Source organism: Condylura cristata, unplaced genomic scaffold (genome assembly GCF_000260355.1).
Source record: "Condylura cristata isolate star-nosed mole 26May11 unplaced genomic scaffold, ConCri1.0 scaffold00002, whole genome shotgun sequence".
Classification (NCBI taxonomy): Eukaryota; Metazoa; Chordata; class Mammalia; order Eulipotyphla; family Talpidae; genus Condylura; species Condylura cristata.
In genome coordinates, this window is record NW_004567103.1 from 10,332,728 (window position 1) to 10,353,443 (window position 20,716).

Below are 20,716 nucleotides of genomic sequence, written 5' to 3' on the forward strand. Positions count from 1 at the left end.
TGCAAAAGACATGTGTTTCTTTTTTTTTTTTTTTTGGTGCTTGTCTACATAGCAAGCAAGAAAAAGTGGAAAGGGACACAGTACGAAGGCTTTCTCAGGTAGCATTAGCAGCCATTTCCTCAGTATTGCATGGCTCATGAATATTGTCTTCTAGAGCCTTTGATTCCTTTGGCTGAGAACTTCTATGTAGTAAACCAGACTGGGAGTAAGATGGAGGTCTCAGGACTTGACCTGGAATTATTATCTAGAATTTTTGTGCACTCTCTCTCACTACACACACATTTTTCACTTCTCACATTCCACGTTATCATCTCTGGCCATCATTTCTCAGCTTTTTGCTATTGTTGGTAAAGCCAAGCAATATTTGGATTTGGAAAAATTCCGAGTAGCACAGAAACATGTCGATTTGCAACCAAAATTGTATTGAAATGTCTCTTCTGCCTATCTCATCCAGTCAGTGACAATCTGTAGCCTATAATTTTATGCTCCAGTTTTTTCTTTGTCAGATATTTTCAATTTCTGTGTTTCTCCTCTATTCTGCCTATGTGTTTGAAAATGCAGTTGGAGAAAGATGAGTGACTAAAAATTAGTTTCTGAGATAAAAATGGAGATGGCTGGTGAAGAATTTTACCATTTAAGGAGCTCAAGACTCAAGTTAAGATCACTATGATGGTTTTTTTTTTTTTGTTGTTGTTGTTCTTTTGAGCAGTTCATGTGGTTTTTAAAGTGACCATTAGGAAAAACAGCCATCCTGATCCAACTGTATATGTGATGGGAAATTGGATGGCTCAGAGATGAATAATGGTCTCTGAACCTTTCTGTCTTTAGGTCACTTCCTTGAGTTTGGTCTACATCATAAGTGATCCATGGCCTGACCAGCTGGCAGCCATTCAGTGGCTCTGTTAATGGAATTGGTCTCAGTCCAGGTGTAAGCCGACAGGTGTCCACATCATAAGTGACACTAATTGACTTCCCAGTCTTTCAACTTTGAAGTTGGAGGACCGTCATGGAGATGGGGATGGGGGTGGATATTTGTCATATACTCAGCGGCTATGAAAGGCCAAGCGTCCTGTGCCTTGAGCTGGCACCTTACAAATGTTGTATGTGTTCTTCATGGGTTCCATTAGCCTTAGCTACATACACAACAAATCTAATTTGTAAAGATTTCCAGTAACTCAGAATGGTGTCTCCTAGTTTTGTATTACAGGGGTTAGATGCCTCATATGAAAATTATATCTAAGGGAGAAACAATATTTGGATCGGACCTGTGTGATAGCAGCAGTCAGGCCGTTTGCTTTGCTTTCTGTTTTGTTGGTTGTTTGCTTTGACATGGATTTCCAACAAGTGCTATGGTCTGCTTTCTACACTGAGAATTTCGTGAGGCCCTCTTCAATACCCTTGTGAAATGGAAACCAATGTATAGCAATAACTTTGAGACCCTTTTAAAACTTCAAACATGGGATTCAAGGGCCTTCTTCCACTTCATAGTCTTTTTCTGTTTTCCTGATACCTGAATGTAGGGAAAAAAGATATTTATTCATTCTCACTGGGTGCAGTGACCTGTGAGTGAGTTGGCCTGGCTCAGGAGAGATTAATATCAGTATAATTAATGTGTTGTCCCCTGAAGTTTTCTAGATTTATTTTCTGGCTTTTACACAAACAAAGCACCTACGACTTGGATAGCCCTACAGCAGGTGACAAAGCCACCCTCCTGAACTAGTTATCACATTTCAAAAGTCCAGATGACAACAGGCACAGTGGATCTATTTATTGAGGCAGACAGGCTCTTTTAGCAGAATGATCAATGTCTTACCTCTTTCTGAAAAGCTTTGCAGGGGCAGGAAATTGTCAAGCATCTGCTATAAAGTAATGAACAAGGCTTTCTATTGGTCAGTTTCTAGAACAGGCTTTTAAGCATTTCTGCCTGTAAATGCAGGGACCTGAGTGTGGAAAGTGAAAGGCAAGAGCTGAGATTTACTGGGCACAGCTATCATCCGGGCTTTTAGAGTCTTTGTGATGAATACAGCTTTAATTGGGGGCTCATCTAGAGGCCAGGGATGGCAGGAAGCTAAATGTGACAGCATTGTCTCATTGGTCTCTAACCCAGCAGGACGATTAGCAGCTGTCTGAGGAACAAAGAGAACCCGAAGCCCACAGTCTAACTTCAATTTTCCAGATTGCAGATGACTGTAGTGCATTGGTGGAGGTGACGGCTAAGACATGGAGCCTTGATTCCCAGCAGCTAATTTTGTTCCCACTCTTTTATGTTGTATTTCTGCTCATAGAATAGAATCTTTGCCTTTCACCATCCTCCTTATATTCCAGAATAATTTTGGAGCGTGTAGCCTGTTACCAGAGGGGTTCCCTTGCCCCAGCATTCTGAATCCTGACTCGTCAAGACACATGTAAAATAATCTCAACTAAGACACTTAGACTAGGCATGTTTCTACACACTGAGACAACAAAGAGAAGATTCATTGTTCTAGAGACATTTAGAGAAAAAAAATATTCAATTTTGTTGTTGTTGCTAACTTCATTTTCTTACCACCCAAACAGTTGTCTTGCTCAGTCAAACTCTCATTGATTGCCTTCAAGTGGAAATACTCGTCTTCTTGTTTGCCTTGAACTGGCATTTTTACTTCTCAGGAAAGGCACACTGAATCCTGCCATGTTTCTGTTGGCAAGTGCAGGGTTATCCTTGTTAGAACCTGCCAACGAATTTCTTAGTAAGCGAAAAGAAAGTAAAACAAGCGGCTCTCAGACGAAACACCAAGACACACTTGAACTGCAACAGAGACACGGGTGCCCTTTGTCAACCTTTCCAGCCAACCCTGTGGACAAAGTCCTTGGTTTCTGGATCAACTGTCCACTCCCTCGTAATGTCACAATGGGTAGCAAGGAGATGGATGTGGTGATGCTAGTTGAAGATATAAATTGTTTTAAACAATAGAAACAGACATTTCAGTAATGAGTTTTCTGCAGAAAATAGCAATTGCTATATGATTCAAGTAATAACCATAAGGATTAAATAGTTAGAAAACCCTAACTTGCCAAAACATTTTTCTTTAAAGATTGATTTATTGATGCATACAATGTGATACAGGACAGAGGGTGGGGTGGGGGGGTGGTTGAAAGGACTCACTGGAGACAGATAAGGGAGCAGAACAGGTGGACCTACTGAAATCCCTTCAGTGGATCTGCTAAGGGGACTAGCGGGTGAGAGAGTAGAGGTCGGCTGTGCCCTGTGGGTCAACTCCCTGGCCGGCAGTGGAACTTGTGCTGAGTGTTGGCTGCTGATAGCTTCATAGTGCTGTGCTTCAACCCATTGTGCCAGCAAGGCTCCCTAACTTGTCAAAACTTGGACCTTTCATGATACCATGAGGGCTATGCCCAGGGGGTTAATTAGAGAGTCTTTAAGATAACTTAAGTGCTTCCTCCTTAATGTTTTTAGTTCACAATTTTGCTTTTTTGATGTCATTATTGTGTAATAAGTACATACACAGAAGAGTGGAGTGGACAAGACTGGAGTGTATAGGTAAGGAATTATTGCAAAGCAGACAGTGGTGTGATCATCAGCCATCATCACCTGTGTGACCACATCCATCAACCAGAAATGGAACATTGTCAAGCTTCTAGAAGCTTGTTCTATCTTTTCCTTAACCATATAGTATTGTTTCATTGTACAGTTGAATTGTTTGGCTTTAGAAGCTTCATCTAGAAACCTCAGATCAATCTTCCTATTATTTTAGTTAGTATATGAGGATCTTTTTACATGAAAGTTCCTGTATTTTATTGAATTTTTACCTGAAATTACAGGTACAACCACAAAGGTCAGCTAATAGCATAACGCAATAGAAAACAATTTTCTCGCTCGGTGGGTGTTGATGAGAGGAGTGTTGGTGTGGGGTCTCCATGAAGGGTTTGGGTATCAATTCTGAGCTGACAGCTTGTGGGTTAGAGATGATGGGAAGCCCCAGGGAGCCGTTTATGCCTCAGTTCAACGAGAAAACTAATCACCTCAACTGACATCCCGTGGCCCAGAACTCGGTCTCATGGACCATCCCACCTGCCAAGCAGTCTAGAGATGTGGTGTATGTCCAGGCAGCTCCACTCCCAAACAGCTCCTTATGGGAGGGGACATTTAGCCACAGAAGCCCACCCGAACACTGTCAGCTTCCTTGTGCAAACACTTAACATGCAGGCTAAGAAGAGCATTACAGTTCATTATTGTGTGTTCAGTGGCTCTCTAGAAGAGTTTATCTAAAGGATCTGCCACCCATTTTTCTGGAAAAATAAGTAAAGAGTCTGCATTAAATTCTTCGTAGAGTTTTTCTCTTGAATGACTTAGTTAAAGACTCGGTGATATTCCTAAGAAGAATCTGAAAATCATTAGTAGCAGCACCAGCTGGGCCTTTACTAAGTGTTGTTTTGCCCTGTTTTTTATTAGTATTTGCTTCACTAGACTGTACTGACCTTGAAAATCATTTTATGGGGGAAAAATTCCTCATGCATTTTCAGTGTAACTTTAATTAATATTAATATTTCCATATTTAAATATAAATGAACTTCATTTAGTTCCATCTTCTGAAGATTTTAATTGGGAATCTGGTTTGATGTCATTTGTTAAATAGGAAAATGTTTCCATATCAATTTTAGAATAATTAAGCTTTTCCATGTCTTTTGCTTATATGTTTTTAAAAAAGTCATTTGTCATTTATGTTATGAGAAAATATGCTTATGTGGATGAAGGGTGCAGTGACTAGAAGTTGTGGGTGCACAGTTGAAACAGGCGCCACGTGGGTGATGATGAACCCATGTAGGTGGATGGAGATTGAGGCTTTTTTTAGTGATTTTAGGAAAAAAAAAAAAAAAGGAAAGGGCTGACAGGGTTATTGAATGTATTGCAAGTGGGATCATAAGTATATGAAAGTACATGAGAACTGTAAGACCCTGGAATGACAATAGTAAAAAAGAAATACTCAGTGATTTGAAGTCATAGGTAGTGCTAAGCTCAGAGGAGAAACCCTTCCCTCTCTGGTGGGATGTGGAAGAAAGCAATTAATATCAGCACTATAGCTCTTAGCATCCACACGAAGGCAAAAACCTTAATCACAAGGATATCATTAGTGCTCTGAAGCATTTAATTTTGATGCTTGACAGCATTTTAAAATGCACAAACCTTTGATAAAGAGCAAATCAGAACTGTGGTGTAGAAATTAGAAAGAAAAGAGGGAACAAAACCACCTTAAGCTCCACGTCATTAAATTTAAATACGCCATTTGCATTAAGCAGAGATATATATAAACTGTGGGTTTATTTTTTCTTGTGAGTGAGAGACCCCTTGAGTCAACATCACTTCTTTAAATTCAGGTCTGGGGAGGGAAAGGAAGCCTGCTGAGTTTAAGCCATCTTCCCCCAGACAAGGGCTCTGTATCCCCTTGTGTCCCCCTCACTGCAGGGCTTCAGCTTTCCTGACTTTCTTAAAGGGCTGTTTTCATTTTCTCTTGCCCACTGGCTGGAGACCCTTCACTGCATCTGTTTATTTCCTGCCTTTCTCCTACCTCTCCACTCCCCTAATTTAAGCCAGTAGTGAAACCCAGTCAGTCGGTTTCAGTTATCCCCTCCCAAGTTCCCCCAAACTGTTTTTAATTCATTGCCTATGACAATGGACCCAAGAAAGCAATTTTCTAGTCCAGAAGTGAAGGTTTGTAGTGAATCTTCCCTTCCTGTCTTTTTTATTTTTGACTTACATTTCTCCTCTCTATCCAGTCTGGGTGTCACCCAGCCCCTCACTGCTGCAGTAAAATGACTTGTAGGTGTTTAATGGCTAGTCATTGAGGAAGTGTATAAAAGAAAATTGCAGCATTTGCATCGGTGGGGAGCAAGGAGAACTGCTGAGCTTTGAACCAAAGAAAGTTAAATTTGCCATTTTCTTAAAAGGAGCCTCCTCTGTTTGACATCAAAGCATCTCCTGCAATTCTTCCTGGTGAAGCTTACCCATGTTAGAGAGGCGTGATAGAGATCCTAAGATGTGCTGTTTCTGTTTATCAAAAACATACACAGAGATAAAACCCACATGTACCTCCCGGACGCTTTGTAGGCTGCTCTCAAACCAAATGTACCGAAATGACTCAACAAGCAGGGATTCTGCTTAGAAAGCCAGACCCATTTCCCAGGGATATGTGGAATTTTGAATACAGAATTATTTGGGGGCAGTGAATTTTTCTGGGTGCCATAGAAGCAAGGTCACATGAATTCAGCTGCCAAGTTCTGCTGAATTTCTCTTTTTATCCTCTGGATTATCAGGAGATCACTGAAAGAGGAAGCTCCATCTTTTAAAACAACTGATATTTTGCTACCATTTTACTTGTTTGCACTGGGTGTGTGGGAAAAGGGTGTCTGTTCCACCTGCATTAATCTTTCCCTGACGGCAGAAGCTTCTTGGCTCTTATCCTCAACTTTCAATGCTGTCCTTTGGTAGTATTCAGGCACGTCCTAATGGTTTCTCCTGACAGCACCTGACTTTGTTCATGTTAGATCATTGCTGGGGATTCTAGTCTCAAAACAAGGGAGATGCTTGGGACCCTGTTGGGATCTAGGATTAAGACTTGGAGAAAATGTCAACATTGCTGTACTTTTGTGGGCGGGAACTCAGGAGATCTGTTTATATCTGTCCCAGAGAAGTACTGAGTGGATTGTCAACACCTTCATCAACCAAAAGAGCATTCCCTCAAATTGTTGTCTAAAGCAGGTGCAGGGAAAACAAGTTTTAGTGCTAACTTGTTTTTGAATGACATTTTACAACCTGTGTATTTGAAAAAGTTTGGAAACTCCTTTTATCCCTTAGAAAACAGAAACTCTATTTATAATTAGAATTGCCATTTGCTTCGCTCCTATTTGTCAATACCTTAGTAACCTAAACAGCAAACCCAGACCCACAAAAGGTCATCTGAAACAGGTGCAAAGAAAAAGTTGTTTGTAGGGATGACTTACTTCTGGTAGTTTATATTTCGAAAACATTTTACTATGTCAAAAGATTTTTTTGGATGTACCGTCTTTGTTTCACGCGCCTGATGTTGGCATGTTTGTATCTGGAAGGTGATGAGTGTTTTACGAATGAGGAAACTGAGGCAAGAAGATGTGACTACTTGCCCAAGATGGCAACTAGTAAAGGTCAAATCTAGACTTTTATCCAATATCTTTCAAAATTTGCCGATTTTTCTCCCCCTAAGTTAGTAAAGTGAAGACTACATTAAGTATATAGATCAAATATTTTCTCATCTTTCCTACATTTCCTGTGTCCTTAATGATTCATCTCCCCCCATAGATTAGACGGTGCTAGTGAGCTCTTGAAACTTCCAGTCATAGCTACATCATTTCACCTCTGCTCAGTCATCTTTTTTCCTTCCTGGCTCTCCCTGCCCCTGAAAATCTTGGCCATGCTTTCCCAGCTTTACTTCCAATCCTTCCATGGTTCTTTCTGCAGACCACACTCACCCTGCACTCTTCCCTCTTCTGGCTTCTGGCCCCAGGTATTGCTTTATTCAGTTAAATGTGGTTTAACTTTTTAATCATAAATGCCTATTCTGTTTTAATTTAGATTGCAAATTCCTCAAGCAATAGTTTAAAGTATATTTGTTGAATGGTTGAACAGATGTGTTGGACTTATTTGTAAGTAAAAAGAAGAGAAAGCGGAGGAAATGTTTTGGACTAAAAACTACTGAAACCCCTTAAGAAAAACAGGAGAGGTCGTCCCAGATACCCACTTCTCAGGACAGGGATGTGGATTTTTATTGGTCATTGCTAATTGTGCTCTGAACATTCGATATTTAAGCACTGAATTTAACAAACAAACCTTGCCATTGATCATTCTTACCTTTGTGATTTTGACATCCATCAGTCATCTGCCTAACCACATTACTACACTCTCCTCACTGTGTGTTATGTTAAAATTGTAGCCATTAGGCCCTCCCTGGTGGTGCAGCGGGTTAAAGCACAGCACTGAGAATCTAAAGCCGCTTCCGCATGAGTTCGATTCCCGCCTGCCCCGGAGGTGACCACATGGCGTGGCAGACCTCTCCTGACCCTCCCGCTGCTCCCCTCAGCAGTGTACTTCATCGATCTGCCTGTTCTGCTCCCCATTCTGTCTCTGGTGAAGCCTCTCGCCGCCCCTGAGCCTCTGGCCTGTACCCCAGTTCTATATGCACAAATAATTAAAAATAAATCTTAAAAAAAATTGTAGCCATTAAAGAATGCCTGCTTCTGTCAAGGGACACAGAACTTTCCTAAGCATCTCTCTTACAAAGGAAGTGTGTGGGTAGATTGCTATGCTTGTGATATATCTCAGATGCCTTACGTTGTTTTAGCGAGCATGCTCGTATCAGCCCGCTGCTTCCTCCTGGCTTGCCTCTGACTCTTCAGCAGGTGCTTGTGTCTACACACATGGACTGATGAGAAACACCCACCTCTTTCTTGTCAGCATTGTTGTGAGAAAATTTGGATTAGAAGTAGGTTTGGATTAGCAAGGTTGTCTCTTCTTGAGATCTAGAAATATATGCTCCATTTCCTTTCAATGCTGCCATGTCTATAAGGCAACTATAAAAATGTCTCCACATATTTAGTTAAAAATATGTGAAGGGATAAAGTGATATTTATTTCAACAATGCAGGCTGTATTTGAGTCAGCTTTGTTTGCCCTTTCTCATCTGTTCCTTGTTCCATTAGTATACGCTTAATGGGTGAATCACTTCTAGAAGCCATGTCTCTGCAAGGTTCCAGAATGTAGAGTAGAGAACTGAGCAAGCAAGATCTTTTTATCACCTTGGTGATTTTACATTGACCACACATTGCACCAGGGTTAGAAGTCTTCTTTCAAGAAAGCTCCTGTTGAATCATTTGGGACGAACATTCCAGTTGTTGTTTTATTAGTCTGTTGTCTCCTCTTTATTCTGTTAGCAAAGGGCAGAGCCTTGGGTATTAGTACTCAGAATGCAAGACTTTTCTAAATTTAGTAGGGTTTGATGGTTTCATCAAAGATGAAACATAAGCAATGGTAGCATCAGGTACTATTTTTAGGGTAGACCCAGAAGGAACATAATGTTGAATTATCCTGTGAAGATTAGTGCATTTTCTCTCTCAGTTCCTCTGATTAATCTCATGTTGGTGTCCAGTAATGCTTGGCGAAAGCAAAGTGAAGTGGAGAAGCAAAGGTGTCCCTCCCAAACTGATAGTCATGTTTTATTTACATGTTGTTTGTGTGATTATAGTTAACTGCCACTAGCTTCAAGTGATACCAGGGATACATGTATACCATGGAAGTTTCTTTTTAAATATAATTCTTCCATTAACTATGCAGTGTGGATTTAAGAAGGTATAACACAAGCTTGCAGAGAGATGTGTTAGCAACTACGTGGGTGACATCCAAAGACTGATACTTGGATCCCCTGGGGTAGGAAGCAAAGGAAGTGTGTGTTATACATGGTGGGGGGGGGGAGATGTTAATTGGTTTGTTTTTTGTCTGTTCATTGTTTTTGTCTAAAATAAAATTTAAAATGAATTAAGGCATGTCATAGGTACCTGCGATATCAATCATTGTAATCAGTGAAATGAAAGTTGAAGGTTGAGAGATAGAAATATTGGCTTCAATTCTTGGGTGGTATTAGGAGCAGAGGCTTGTGAAAGAAGACATTGAGAAAACACCCGGGAGAGACTGAGAGGAAGGAAACAGAAAGCACTGGGTTGGCTGAAGGCAAGACCTGCTTAGGAGCAGAAGTGAGACCAAAACAGGATCAGGGAAGGGGCCAGGCTGTGGACATAAGGGGGCATTGGCATACTGGTCAGAGAACTTGGTCTTCAGTTGGGAGGCATCAAGGGGATGGGGGGCACATAGGTAGGTGTTTCGGGAGACAGTGCTCTGGGGGTGATGTGCAGATGCCTGGAAACGGAATCACACGTGGCTGGAGACACCAGCGCAGTATCACAAGCATTGGAGCCAACAGTCAACAGTCGTGGATGGACAGCCCAGAGCAGCGTGCTGCCTGAGCTATAGCAGTTCTATCTTCCTCCAGGTTTAGGGCAGCTGAGTCAATATACACTGCTGGTTTATGTCCACATCGAGGCATAAGGGTTTTCTGAATGGGCCTGCTCTAGAATGTTCTATCAGTTACCAAAATTGTATTGTTCAATCCCTGCCTGGGATTGTTCAGGAACTTTGGTGGAGCTTCTGCTGTCTGCGAGGGGCCCAGGGACAGCGCTGCCGCAGCTTCCACAGGGCAGTCTGATCCGCTCCCACCTCAGCAGATTCTGAAGGCCTCCCAGAGAAATGGTCCCGGTGATCCACACAGGCCCAGGCAGCCAGACCAGCCCCTCCTGAGAAATCTGCCTGTGAACAAGTTCTGACCTGGACTATTTCGGAGAGAAAAGTTCATTTTCCCACTTTGTGATTCTCCTCCCTCCTGCCCTCTTGCTCACAGCCTCCCATTTCGATTTCATTTTCCAACCCTGAACATCTGCGCTAAAGTGCTCCTAGGCAATGTATTTATTACTTGGAGGGAAATAGCTTTCCACAGCCAGGCCAGCTGCCCACCCTCCTTGCTACCTATGTGTTTAAAAAAGTCACACCTTGCATTCTGTTGGGCACTCACTCTGTGTCAACCAGTCACAAAAGGAAAAAAGTGGTGTGTGTGTGTGTGTGTGTGTGTGTGTGTGTGTGTGTGTGTGTGTGAACTCATGCACACACTGGGGAAAATGGGGCTTTAATACATCTAATGAGCACATTTCCGGTTTTCATTTTCTTCAGATGTTCAGTGGCTTCCATATGTCTGCTGCACGCAGCTCTGTTCATCCAGTTTGGTGTTGCTAACCTTGGGTTGCCTTTGATGCAGACATGTGTATCCGCTGTATCTTTCACTTGTGTTTACGCCTGAGATCCAATCTGGAACAGTTTTTGGTGTGGGAGGTATAATGTGTGTCTGTATGTGTGTGCACATGTGTGTATGTGTGCGCGTGTGTGTCTGTGTGTGATCTCTGGGGATCCTTAACAGAGATCCCGGGCTGTCAAATGGCTGCTCTAGGAGAAACTCCCTGTGAGATTGGCTTCAGCTGGAAACGTCCTCGTGCAGGTCTGTGCGTACCTGCTTGCTCTCCTTGCCAGATACGGCCAAGCGGGCCTGAAGCTACCCCCCTTCCATTTGCCATGACAATTCATTTCACTTTGTTTCTTTCTTCCTCTGCGTCAGGGTTTGGCTGTTGTGCGCCTGTTGGAAAAATGCAGGGGGCTGCAACCCTGTGGTATTGTTCCTCAGCGGCCCTTTTTGACATGTTTTCACATAGTCCTACAATTTGAAAACAAAAAAAGAACTATCTACATTCAATTTCAGAAGACCCCTAATCTCTAGTTCTGCAGACCATGCAGACCAGCTTTGCTTGATACGATGACAGATTTCATGAATGTTCCTTCTATTCCCTGGAGATGGCACATTTGCACCATTGTCAGTCACAGCAGAGCTGGTTGACAGCCGGCTGGAGATGTGGCCACCACAGTGGAGAAGCAAACACCAGGCTGCCCGGCGTTATAAGCCTCCAACGTGCACCTCCCGCACGTGCTCGCTTAACACACCCAGTGGAGGCTTGCGCTGTGTTTTCTCACTGGGAAGAAGGCTGGCTACTGAGCAGCCAAAAGCAACATTTCAGCACTTGGAAAATGTTGCAAAACACCCTCTATGTCCAGCTAGATGCCACTGCCTTCTTTGTTATTTGCATGGTTTTGTTCAAACAGGAAACCTTGTCTGGACTGAAGCAGTACTTTCACCCACATCGGAAAGTATGTCAAGCCTCAGCCTTCTGTCGCTTCCTACAGTCCTCTTGAAAGATTTGCAAATTCTCTTGCTTTATAAAATGAAGGACCAGTAAGGGGACAACCCCAGTATTTTGGGGGTTGGATTAGATGTGGTTTTCCTGAGCTTGAAAGGAAATCTTCCCAGGGTGTTCGAGGTCCGACTGTCAGAAACCGTTGACTCTACTGATAACCTTTTATAAGAAATGGCTGTAGGTCCTGGGGTGGGGTGTGAACCTCCCAGCCTTTTACTCTCTAAGACAAATGTCTACAGAAGGACACTGGAGGGAACCATTAAGAATGATTTGCTTGTGCACTAGGGAGGCACCAGACAAGACCATCACAGTTTACATAGGAAGATGAAATGATTGACTGGTACCACCACCCTTTCCCCTAAAATGAAATATCTTTTGTTGTTTTTTTTTTTTCCCAACAGCACCATCATCCATTGCTTTGGTCCAAGCAAAAGAGGTCACAAGGTACAGTGTAGCTCTGGCTTGGCTGGAACCAGACCGACCCAATGGGGTGATCTTGGAGTATGAAGTCAAGTATTATGAGAAGGTATTGCTTGAATAATCAAGGCTCCTCTTCTCATTCCTCCCTTTTGTCTTTCCTCCTTCTCCCCTTTCCTCCTTCTCTCCCTTCCTCCTTCTCTCCCTTCCTTTTTTCCTCGATTGTAACCTGTTCTAAATCCTGGGATATCAGTAAATCTGAAAACCAAATGTATTTTGTCTTGCAATCAAGTCCAATTTTATGTTTTAAGTTGGTTACCTTGAAAAAAAACATGAAAAATACATTCTTGTTTTATTTTTTTTTCTTTCTAGTAATAGAAATCAAAATAGCCAAGACGTTCTAATCTATAAACCTCCTATCAGGCAGAGTGACTCATAAAAGTAGAAATAATGATCTGTTTAAGTAGATCACTGGTATTCAGAATCAAGATGTGGGTTTTCATGACTTTTAATAGAAAATCAGGGAAGGAAAATTACATTCTTCAGGCTCTTAAAGTTATAGAAAGACATTATTTTTACAAATAACTTGTCTCTCTTAAAGGACAGAATTCTGAAGAGAGCTATTTGCATTCAAGGTTGTCTAGAAAATGAACAATTGTCTTCTCTCTCTTTTTAAAGATAATCACTTGTTGGTTTCCTTATTAAACATAGAAAAGGGAAAGTTTTTTTTTTTCCTTATTGAAACCATATTACAATGTTTTTGACGTTTTTAGACAGAAAATAGAAAAAAGACAAGGGACCTTCTTACAGTTAATTTCTATTAAATTACTGGGTGTGGAATAAAGAAAACCACCAACTATTATTTAATGTTCTTAAGAGAGAGAGAGAGAGAGAGACAGAGATTATGAGCAAAAATCTGCATATAGTAAGTGTCAACATGAATACCCAAGCTCTGGATATCTGTAGACATCTTGAGCACCATAGCACCGAAAATGCTGGAGAAGATAGGATTTAGAATTTATCCATCTCCTTTTATTTCAACTTTTGTGTAGAATGGCTGAGCAGCTTTGTCCCTGAAGTAGGTGGAGGGATTTTCCTGGCTCCTTCCTCATTTTGCCTTCCCATCACGCAGGATCAGAACGAGCGAAGCTACCGGATTGTTCGCACAGCTGCCAGGAACACAGACATCAAAGGGCTGAACCCCCTCACTTCCTATGTCTTCCATGTCCGAGCCAGGACAGCCGCTGGCTACGGGGACTTCAGTGAGCCCCTGGAGGTCACCACCAACACAGGTAAGGCATTCTGAGGTGTTTTCTTTTTCAGAGTCCAGGATAAGCCCCACTGCAGTGTAATCCAAGAAATGGTCCATCCTTTCTGGTGAGGCAAGCATTTTGTTGCAGTGAATGTTGTTTGAAATTAGATAGCCAGTGTCTGTAGCTTAGAAAAACTTATGCTTTTGGAAAAGAATGTTTTTCATAATAGTAGCTGACTTGTCTTTTATATCTGATTGAAAAACATTGTCTATTTTTCCTTTGTTCTGAGCATTCTAGAAACCATGAAAAATGGGATTCTCTAGACTAAGGGAAAGTTGCACAGCTAGCTTACAAGAAGAGAGGGGGTTTCTCCCTGAGAAGATTAAAGAAAAAAACATTTTTTTTTAATCCTGCTTATTTCTAGGAATCTGTTTAATTCTAGATCATTTAAAAAAATCTTTGGGATGAATCCATCAATCTTTCAACATTGTGAGTTAAATCACCTGGTTGACATAATCGGAGGTTTACATAACATACCTCCACCTCAATAATTAACCAACCAAATTGAGCCTACTTAATAGAGGGAGGTACAGAGATCTTGGCATCAATTCTAGCAAGGAATTTTGTTCATAAATTATTAAATAAAATTAGAGTGAAAGAGAAGCAGAGAAAGTACCTTAGGATTGAATTGGAGGGGGCTGATACCCATTGTCGTTTTCCTGGAAAACGACAAGAGGAAGTGATTTCTGAACTGGGTAATAATAAGCAGGTTGCTGCTAGGTGCCAGGAGTGGGGGAAGAAAGCATTTGTCCTTTCTCACTAAGGATGCGTCAGTTTGTGAAGAAAGGGCAAGGGGCTGAGAGCAGAATGGGAAAGCAGGGAAAGCTGGAATGGCGATGTTTGTCATTGAATAATAAGTCTTCTTTGAAGTTCTTGGCCTGATTATAAAAACAAAGACTTGTGTCCTTAAGACTGTCTTAGAAAAGGTTGCTTCCAAGGTCTAGAACATCCAAGTGATTTCAGAAAGTTAAAAGTTAGGATACACGGGCCCTCTCTGGTGATGCAACAGGTTAAAGCACAGCACGATGAAGCTATCCAAAGCCACTGCAGCATGTGTTCAATCCCTGGCCCTGGAGGTGACCCAACATGGCGCAGCAGACCTCTCCTGACCCTCCTGCTGCTCCTCTCAGAGGTGTATACCAGTCAATCTGCCCATTCTGCTCCCTCGTCTGTCTCTGGTGAATCCTCTCACCCCCACATCTCTGGCCTGCACCCCAATTCTTTTTTTTAAGATTTATTTATTTGTGCATATAGAACTGGGGTACAGGCCAGAGGCTCAGGGGCAGTGAGAGGCTTCACCAGAGACAGAGTGGGGTGCAGAACAGGCAGATCGACAAAGTACACTGCTGAGGGGAGCAGCGGGCAGGTCAGGAGAGGTCTGCCACACCATGTGGGTCACCTCCGGTGCAGGCAGGGATCGAACTCATGAGGAAGCGGCTTTAGATTTCAGTGCTGCGCTTTAACCTGCTGCGCCACCAGAGAGGGCCTGCACCCCAATTCTTATGCATAAATAAATAAATCTTAAAAAAAGAAGTTAGTATGCAGGCAGTAGCTCTAGGTTCCAAGCCCTCCCAAAGTGACCCATTTTTCTCTGCCCCTGCAGTGCCTTCCCGCATCATCGGGGATGGAGCCAACTCCACTGTCCTGCTGGTGTCCGTCTCTGGGAGTGTGGTGCTGGTGGTGATTCTCATTGCAGCCTTTGTCATCAGCAGGAGGTAAGCAATTCAGCTCCTCCCCACTCACCCACCTCAGTTTTGATGAGGGTACTTTTTGTCTTCCTCACACAAAGCAGGGCTTTTGATGAGCATCATAAACACATTTGCATTGCTGACCCTTCTCTACTTTGATCTCCTCACACTTCTCCTGGGGTGTGTGATCTCCTCACATTCCTCCTGGGGTGATAGGCAACAGCCTAGTGGCAGCCCTCATAGCTGAGAGACCTGGAGGGAAAGATCCAACTAATCTAGGAAACTAAGCTGAAAGCCCAGCCCATGGGAGACTTCTAGATTTTCTAAGCTACATTTATATGTAGTTTGGACTTATTGCCAAAGGCAAAAAAAAACAAATAAATAAAACACAAACTAGGACCAAAAGTTAAAGCACTGGCCTTTGTCAACTATCTGACTTAAGCATCTTGAGTTTTTCTCTCTTGTAAAATATGAATCATAATAGCTTCCATAGGAGTTATGACTAGAATTTTGATAGGCAAAGTAGATAAGCCTGCACACCTACAGTAGGTGCTTCAGTATGGCACTGGTTAATAATGAAGCTAACGAAAGGATGTGGATGCCTCAGGAATGGCGTCAATACTTCCGGGGAATGGTCCATGAGCACAATGTGAGCTTGGCGTTGCTCATGGAGATGACTCTAAAACAGCAGATTGTGCAGTCTGGAGAGTTCACAGTTGAACTTCATGTGTGAATAACCATCTAGAAGAGAGCAGAAACTAAAAATGGCTTGACTGCTGGTTTTTTAGAACCAGGTATTTTGTTTGCTTGGCTCCTCTCTATACTTAATTAGCCCTGTAGGGAGACACCAGAAGATGAGAGATGGGAACCCGGATGCCCAGTAGTGGGGGGGACGAAGGGGGATGTTGGACACCCACCTCATGTGTGACCATGTCCAGGTCCCTCCTTGTCTCACATGTAAGCATTTGTTCTCTGACCTCCCTCTCCCCTAACACTTCACAAGTGGCAAACATGTAGAATCTGGGGATGTCAAAATGATGCTCTGAAATGTAGACCTTTTCATGCTATGGAAGTGAAAAGGGTACTTGGAGAAGAGTAAGGTTTATGGGCTGGTGACTTTGGCACAGAGGTGGGTCTCAGGCTGGACACCCAGAGCCACTTGTCTGTAAACACAGTCTGCTGCCTTCTGTCTCTCCTGGTGGAGATCTCACAGCTATCACAGAGCACCTCTGGCTAGGACCACTGAGTGGACAAGCCACAGTGCTCTCCCGACCGTGTGTGGATGTTATAATTAGGCAGATGACCTGCATGGTCACAGCTGTCATATGTGTCTATATCAGACCTCCATCCACTCTCCACAATGCCCTGGTGTATAGAGCTCAGCAAGAATGTGGTTGCCCAGGGTCTAGAACCCCTCATTGTGTATGGACACCCACCTTTGTCACTGTCTTCATTCTTTTTGCTATAAGTTGATGACCAGGTGTGTTTGAGTGGAGCAGGGAGGTCTATCTTGACAGAGTTCAGTCTACTCCAAAGTCATCTGTAAGCCTATATAACACGCATATATACATAGACATGCCCGCTGCACCCCTAATGATAAGAACTATATCTCAGCCTTTGGAAACTTCAAGTGGCCTGAACAGAATCTGAAATTCCAGTGTTCTGACATTTGATTTTGGAACTCAAGTCAAAACAGACCTCTCTCTTGTCCGTAATAATTTGACTTTGTGTATTCTATTTCCCAGGCATATAACATATGGGGTGCTTTATGCATTAATATGTAGCCATGTGTTAGTGGGGAGCAGGGAGTAGGGTGAGGGAGTGAATAGAAATTATAGGAAGTCCTCATTCAATGTTGATAGATTCTTGAAATTGTGACTTGTTTAAGTAAAAGAAAGAAAGAAACAAAGAAAGAATTTACTGGTTCATGCCATTCATAAGTCCAAGGATAAATTTTATTTATTTATTTAATATAGATTTTGGAACTGATTTTAAATGAAATGGTGTATAATGAAATCAAGGCCCCTGATGGCCTGGTTTCCTTCAACAATCCCCCCCCCCGCCCCCCGCTCACCAGTATTGCCATTGTAATCTTCAACTGTGTTGAACAAAACCTTATTTGAGGATCTACTTTTATATATATATACGTGTGTATGTGTGCATGTATATGTGTATGCATGTATGTATGTATCTAGGTTTTTGTTTTCATTATTGTGGATTTCTGCATTGGAGATTTTAGTGTTTAGAGATACCTTTATTGAAAAATACAGATTTTTTTAAAGTCTGCAATGAGAGGGAAATATTAATTACCTTCACCTGAAAAACATAATTTCCTGCAACCCAAACACACATCATGGGTGCTGAGGCCACACCACAGAACCTTTGTTTGTAAAAGTGGTTTGTCCTGGGGCTCCATCTCCTCTCTGGCAATATTCTCTGCTTCCAGTCCAGCTCTCCATCTGATCCATTTTCTTTTTTGATTTTTAAGTGGCTTTAAATATAGTAGTCAGGCTGGAGTAATTAGAAATAAGTTGCCCCAGCATAAATTTCATTTGAACGTTCTGCTTTGAGGAAAAGAAAGAAAAGCACATGAAAATGTAATGCAGGAAGACAAGTTTATTAAAAGCCGTAGCTATAGAAAATAGCATTGCAAGCTAGATGACTTAATTTCCTTTCTGCTTTTATTGATCACTTTATTATTTAAGGCAGGATTGATAGCAGGATGCATCGGATTTCCAATTATGAGTCCCCACCTTAGAGAATTGAGCCTGTCAAGTTACCCAGCGATGATTCCTGTCCCTTCTCCCCCATTAAAAAAAAATGTCACTTCCCAAGGCTGATAAACACGGCTTGGTGATTGGTCCTCAATGGATCACTTTTTAGAAAATGAAATGTCAACCCCTTGCCCTCCTATTGATTCTTCCTTAGTGTCGGCCATAAAGCTGTCATGGGAAAGGCTGCCTGAGCCAGGTGGCTCGTGGGCTTTGCAGCCGCTGATGCACACTCAACCGATTCTCCTCAGTGTGCAGGCTGTGTGCTTTATCTGTCACGTTGGGGCTGCACATGTTTCAGTGGGACAAGAGCAGGTGAAGAGAGGCGACAGGTAGTAAGGACAAAAATCTGGCTCAGTGAGTGTACAAATGAAAGGTGGTAAATTCTGTAGAGGGAAAGGATGTCCTGAACAAACACTAAGGATACAGGTTTCATGGACTCCACCCCCGCCCTAGACACCGGAACTACAAATCCCATCAACAACAAAGAGGAGGAGCTGGGACGTGAGGGTGGAGGGCAGTCAGGTTTGGATATAAAACCCGATGTGGGCATCAGGGGTTTCAGCCTTGGGGCTTGTCTCTTGTCTCTTCATGGGTTTTCATCATGTTATTGGGGTTCCAGGTTAGCGGAACTGGTAGGATGCATTCACCAACTTTTCTCTCTTTCTCTTTCCCTGAGTTATTCATTTCTCTTTTCTCTTGTAAATAAACCCATTATTATATTAACCTTTTTATGTTGCCTGCAGTTGAGTCTTAAGGGTAGAGGCGAGGACCCACAGTCAGGCAATCTAATTCACATTGAGTTGCTGGTAACACCTCCACCCCCAAATAGTTGGACCACACTGACCAGCAGACCAAGAAAGCAACAGATGAAACATTATGACCTGGAAAACAGGATGTTCCTCTATTGGTGCCACTGGACACAGGTGGCTAAATGGATGCTAGAAACAGATCCTTTATTGGGTGATGATCCCCTTGCCCTGAGTCCAGCTGGTAGGGGAGGGTTTTTAAAGAGGTAGGTGGGCAGGAACCCACACTGTGAGCAAAGTTTCAGGCTTTCTGATTACCTTAAAGAGAAAGTCTGTTGGATGCTAATTTGTCTTTTAAGAAAGAGGAAATGGCCTCAGGCTCACAGCTGGTATCTTGCTGGAATTTTTTATAGCTATTGTTTCATTGATTTCATTATATTCACTTTCTACTGAGGAGCCTGAGCTGGAGGCACCATGAAATTTTTTTTTTTTTTTCAGTGAGAAGATCTACTCTTTTCTTTTGGCCAATTTGAATGTGTAAATATGTATCAATCTCAAGGAAAGATGCAGGCTACTAAAATTCATAAACTTTAGCTACTGAAAAGATACCTTATCCAAAGAGCATTGACTTGGATGTCCTGAAAGTCCTAAAGTATATATATGTAATATATAATATATGATATATGATATATAATGTATAATGTATAATATATAATATATGATATATATATATAATATGTATAATATATAATAGTTTATTTTTTACATCATTTTGTGCCTTTTTCCATCTCAGTTGTAATCCTCGTGGGCTTCCCATCACCAGATTACCCGTGTGCCATAACCATAGTCCAGTGCATGTCCCTTCCCCCACCGTTTCTGATCCCATTCTCCGCTCCACCCCATAAAATTTCTCTGGTATATAATTGTTCATTATTATTATTGTTATTATTATTATTATTATTATTATTATTATTATTATTATTTTCTTCCCTGGTCCTTTATACTCCTGCTATGAGTGAAACTACCCAGTATTTTTCCTTTTAAACGTCCTAAAGTTTTAACCACTCACATCATGTTAAGCCGATTAATTTTCCTTTTTATAGACATCTTTGATCAGTGCCTTGCCACTAGCATAAAACTTCAGGATTCTGTGAGCTGTCAGCACACATACCTGTACTCAATACCTTTTGCCTTTTATGGTACCTGGGTGATGCGATCCTTGGAGATCCTACCCCAAAGCCCTTGCTCACTGGTGTTACCCTCACACCACTATTTCCTCTTCTTCCTCTGGGTGCATGTGACATCCACACGGTAGCCACTTTGTTATTTTATGATGCAACGTGAGGTCATAACTGTCAAACTGGCCATTGGATGTGCTACATTTCTCTTAAGCCCTTACATCGCTGATTTCATCAGGTTATCTCCAAAAGCATCTCAAATAGTGCTTTTAAGCTAGTGTATCTTCCCCAGATAGTGGTTTATCCTTTTTGTATGATAAACACTTTTCAGAAAGAACTAGAATACAAAGAGCCTCTCTTTTCTGATGGACAGTTGGACGTTCAGAGAGAGAGGTCTTACTTGACAACCACAGGGGGCAGCTTTTACCCCAATGATTGCCTACAATGCTGGGTTTCCGTTTATGTCAGGGTGGCAAAGCTCCCTGCATTAAAGAAAAACAGTGAATTGGCTCTAGGGGGAGAATATGAGTTGGCTGTGGTGACATTTGTGAAGGAGCTGCATGGATGGCTCAGATTTAGGAAACATACCAATGTGACATCCTCCATATTAGAAATGGAGACTGGAGAGGAAGTGGTAGGATCAGGACAGCAGGTCACCCAGCAAGCCAGTGACCAGATCGGGGTGGACCTCCACTCTTGACTTCCAGTGGCACGGAAAAGTTAAATGACTCTT

The 20,716-nt window shown here is 42.1% G+C and overlaps 1 protein-coding gene across 2 annotated transcripts in view; it reads left to right on the forward strand.

The window, feature by feature from the left end:
• Window positions 1-20,716, forward strand: part of EPHA4 (EPH receptor A4) — a 142,288-nt gene that overhangs the window by 92,249 nt on the left and 29,323 nt on the right. For both annotated transcript variants that reach the window (XM_004674245.2, XM_004674246.1), the window contains exons 6-8: window positions 12,269-12,393; window positions 13,417-13,576; window positions 15,201-15,312. In XM_004674245.2, the coding sequence (XP_004674302.1) occupies window positions 12,269-12,393; window positions 13,417-13,576; window positions 15,201-15,312 (397 nt within the window). The remainder of the gene's footprint in view (window positions 1-12,268; window positions 12,394-13,416; window positions 13,577-15,200; window positions 15,313-20,716) is intronic.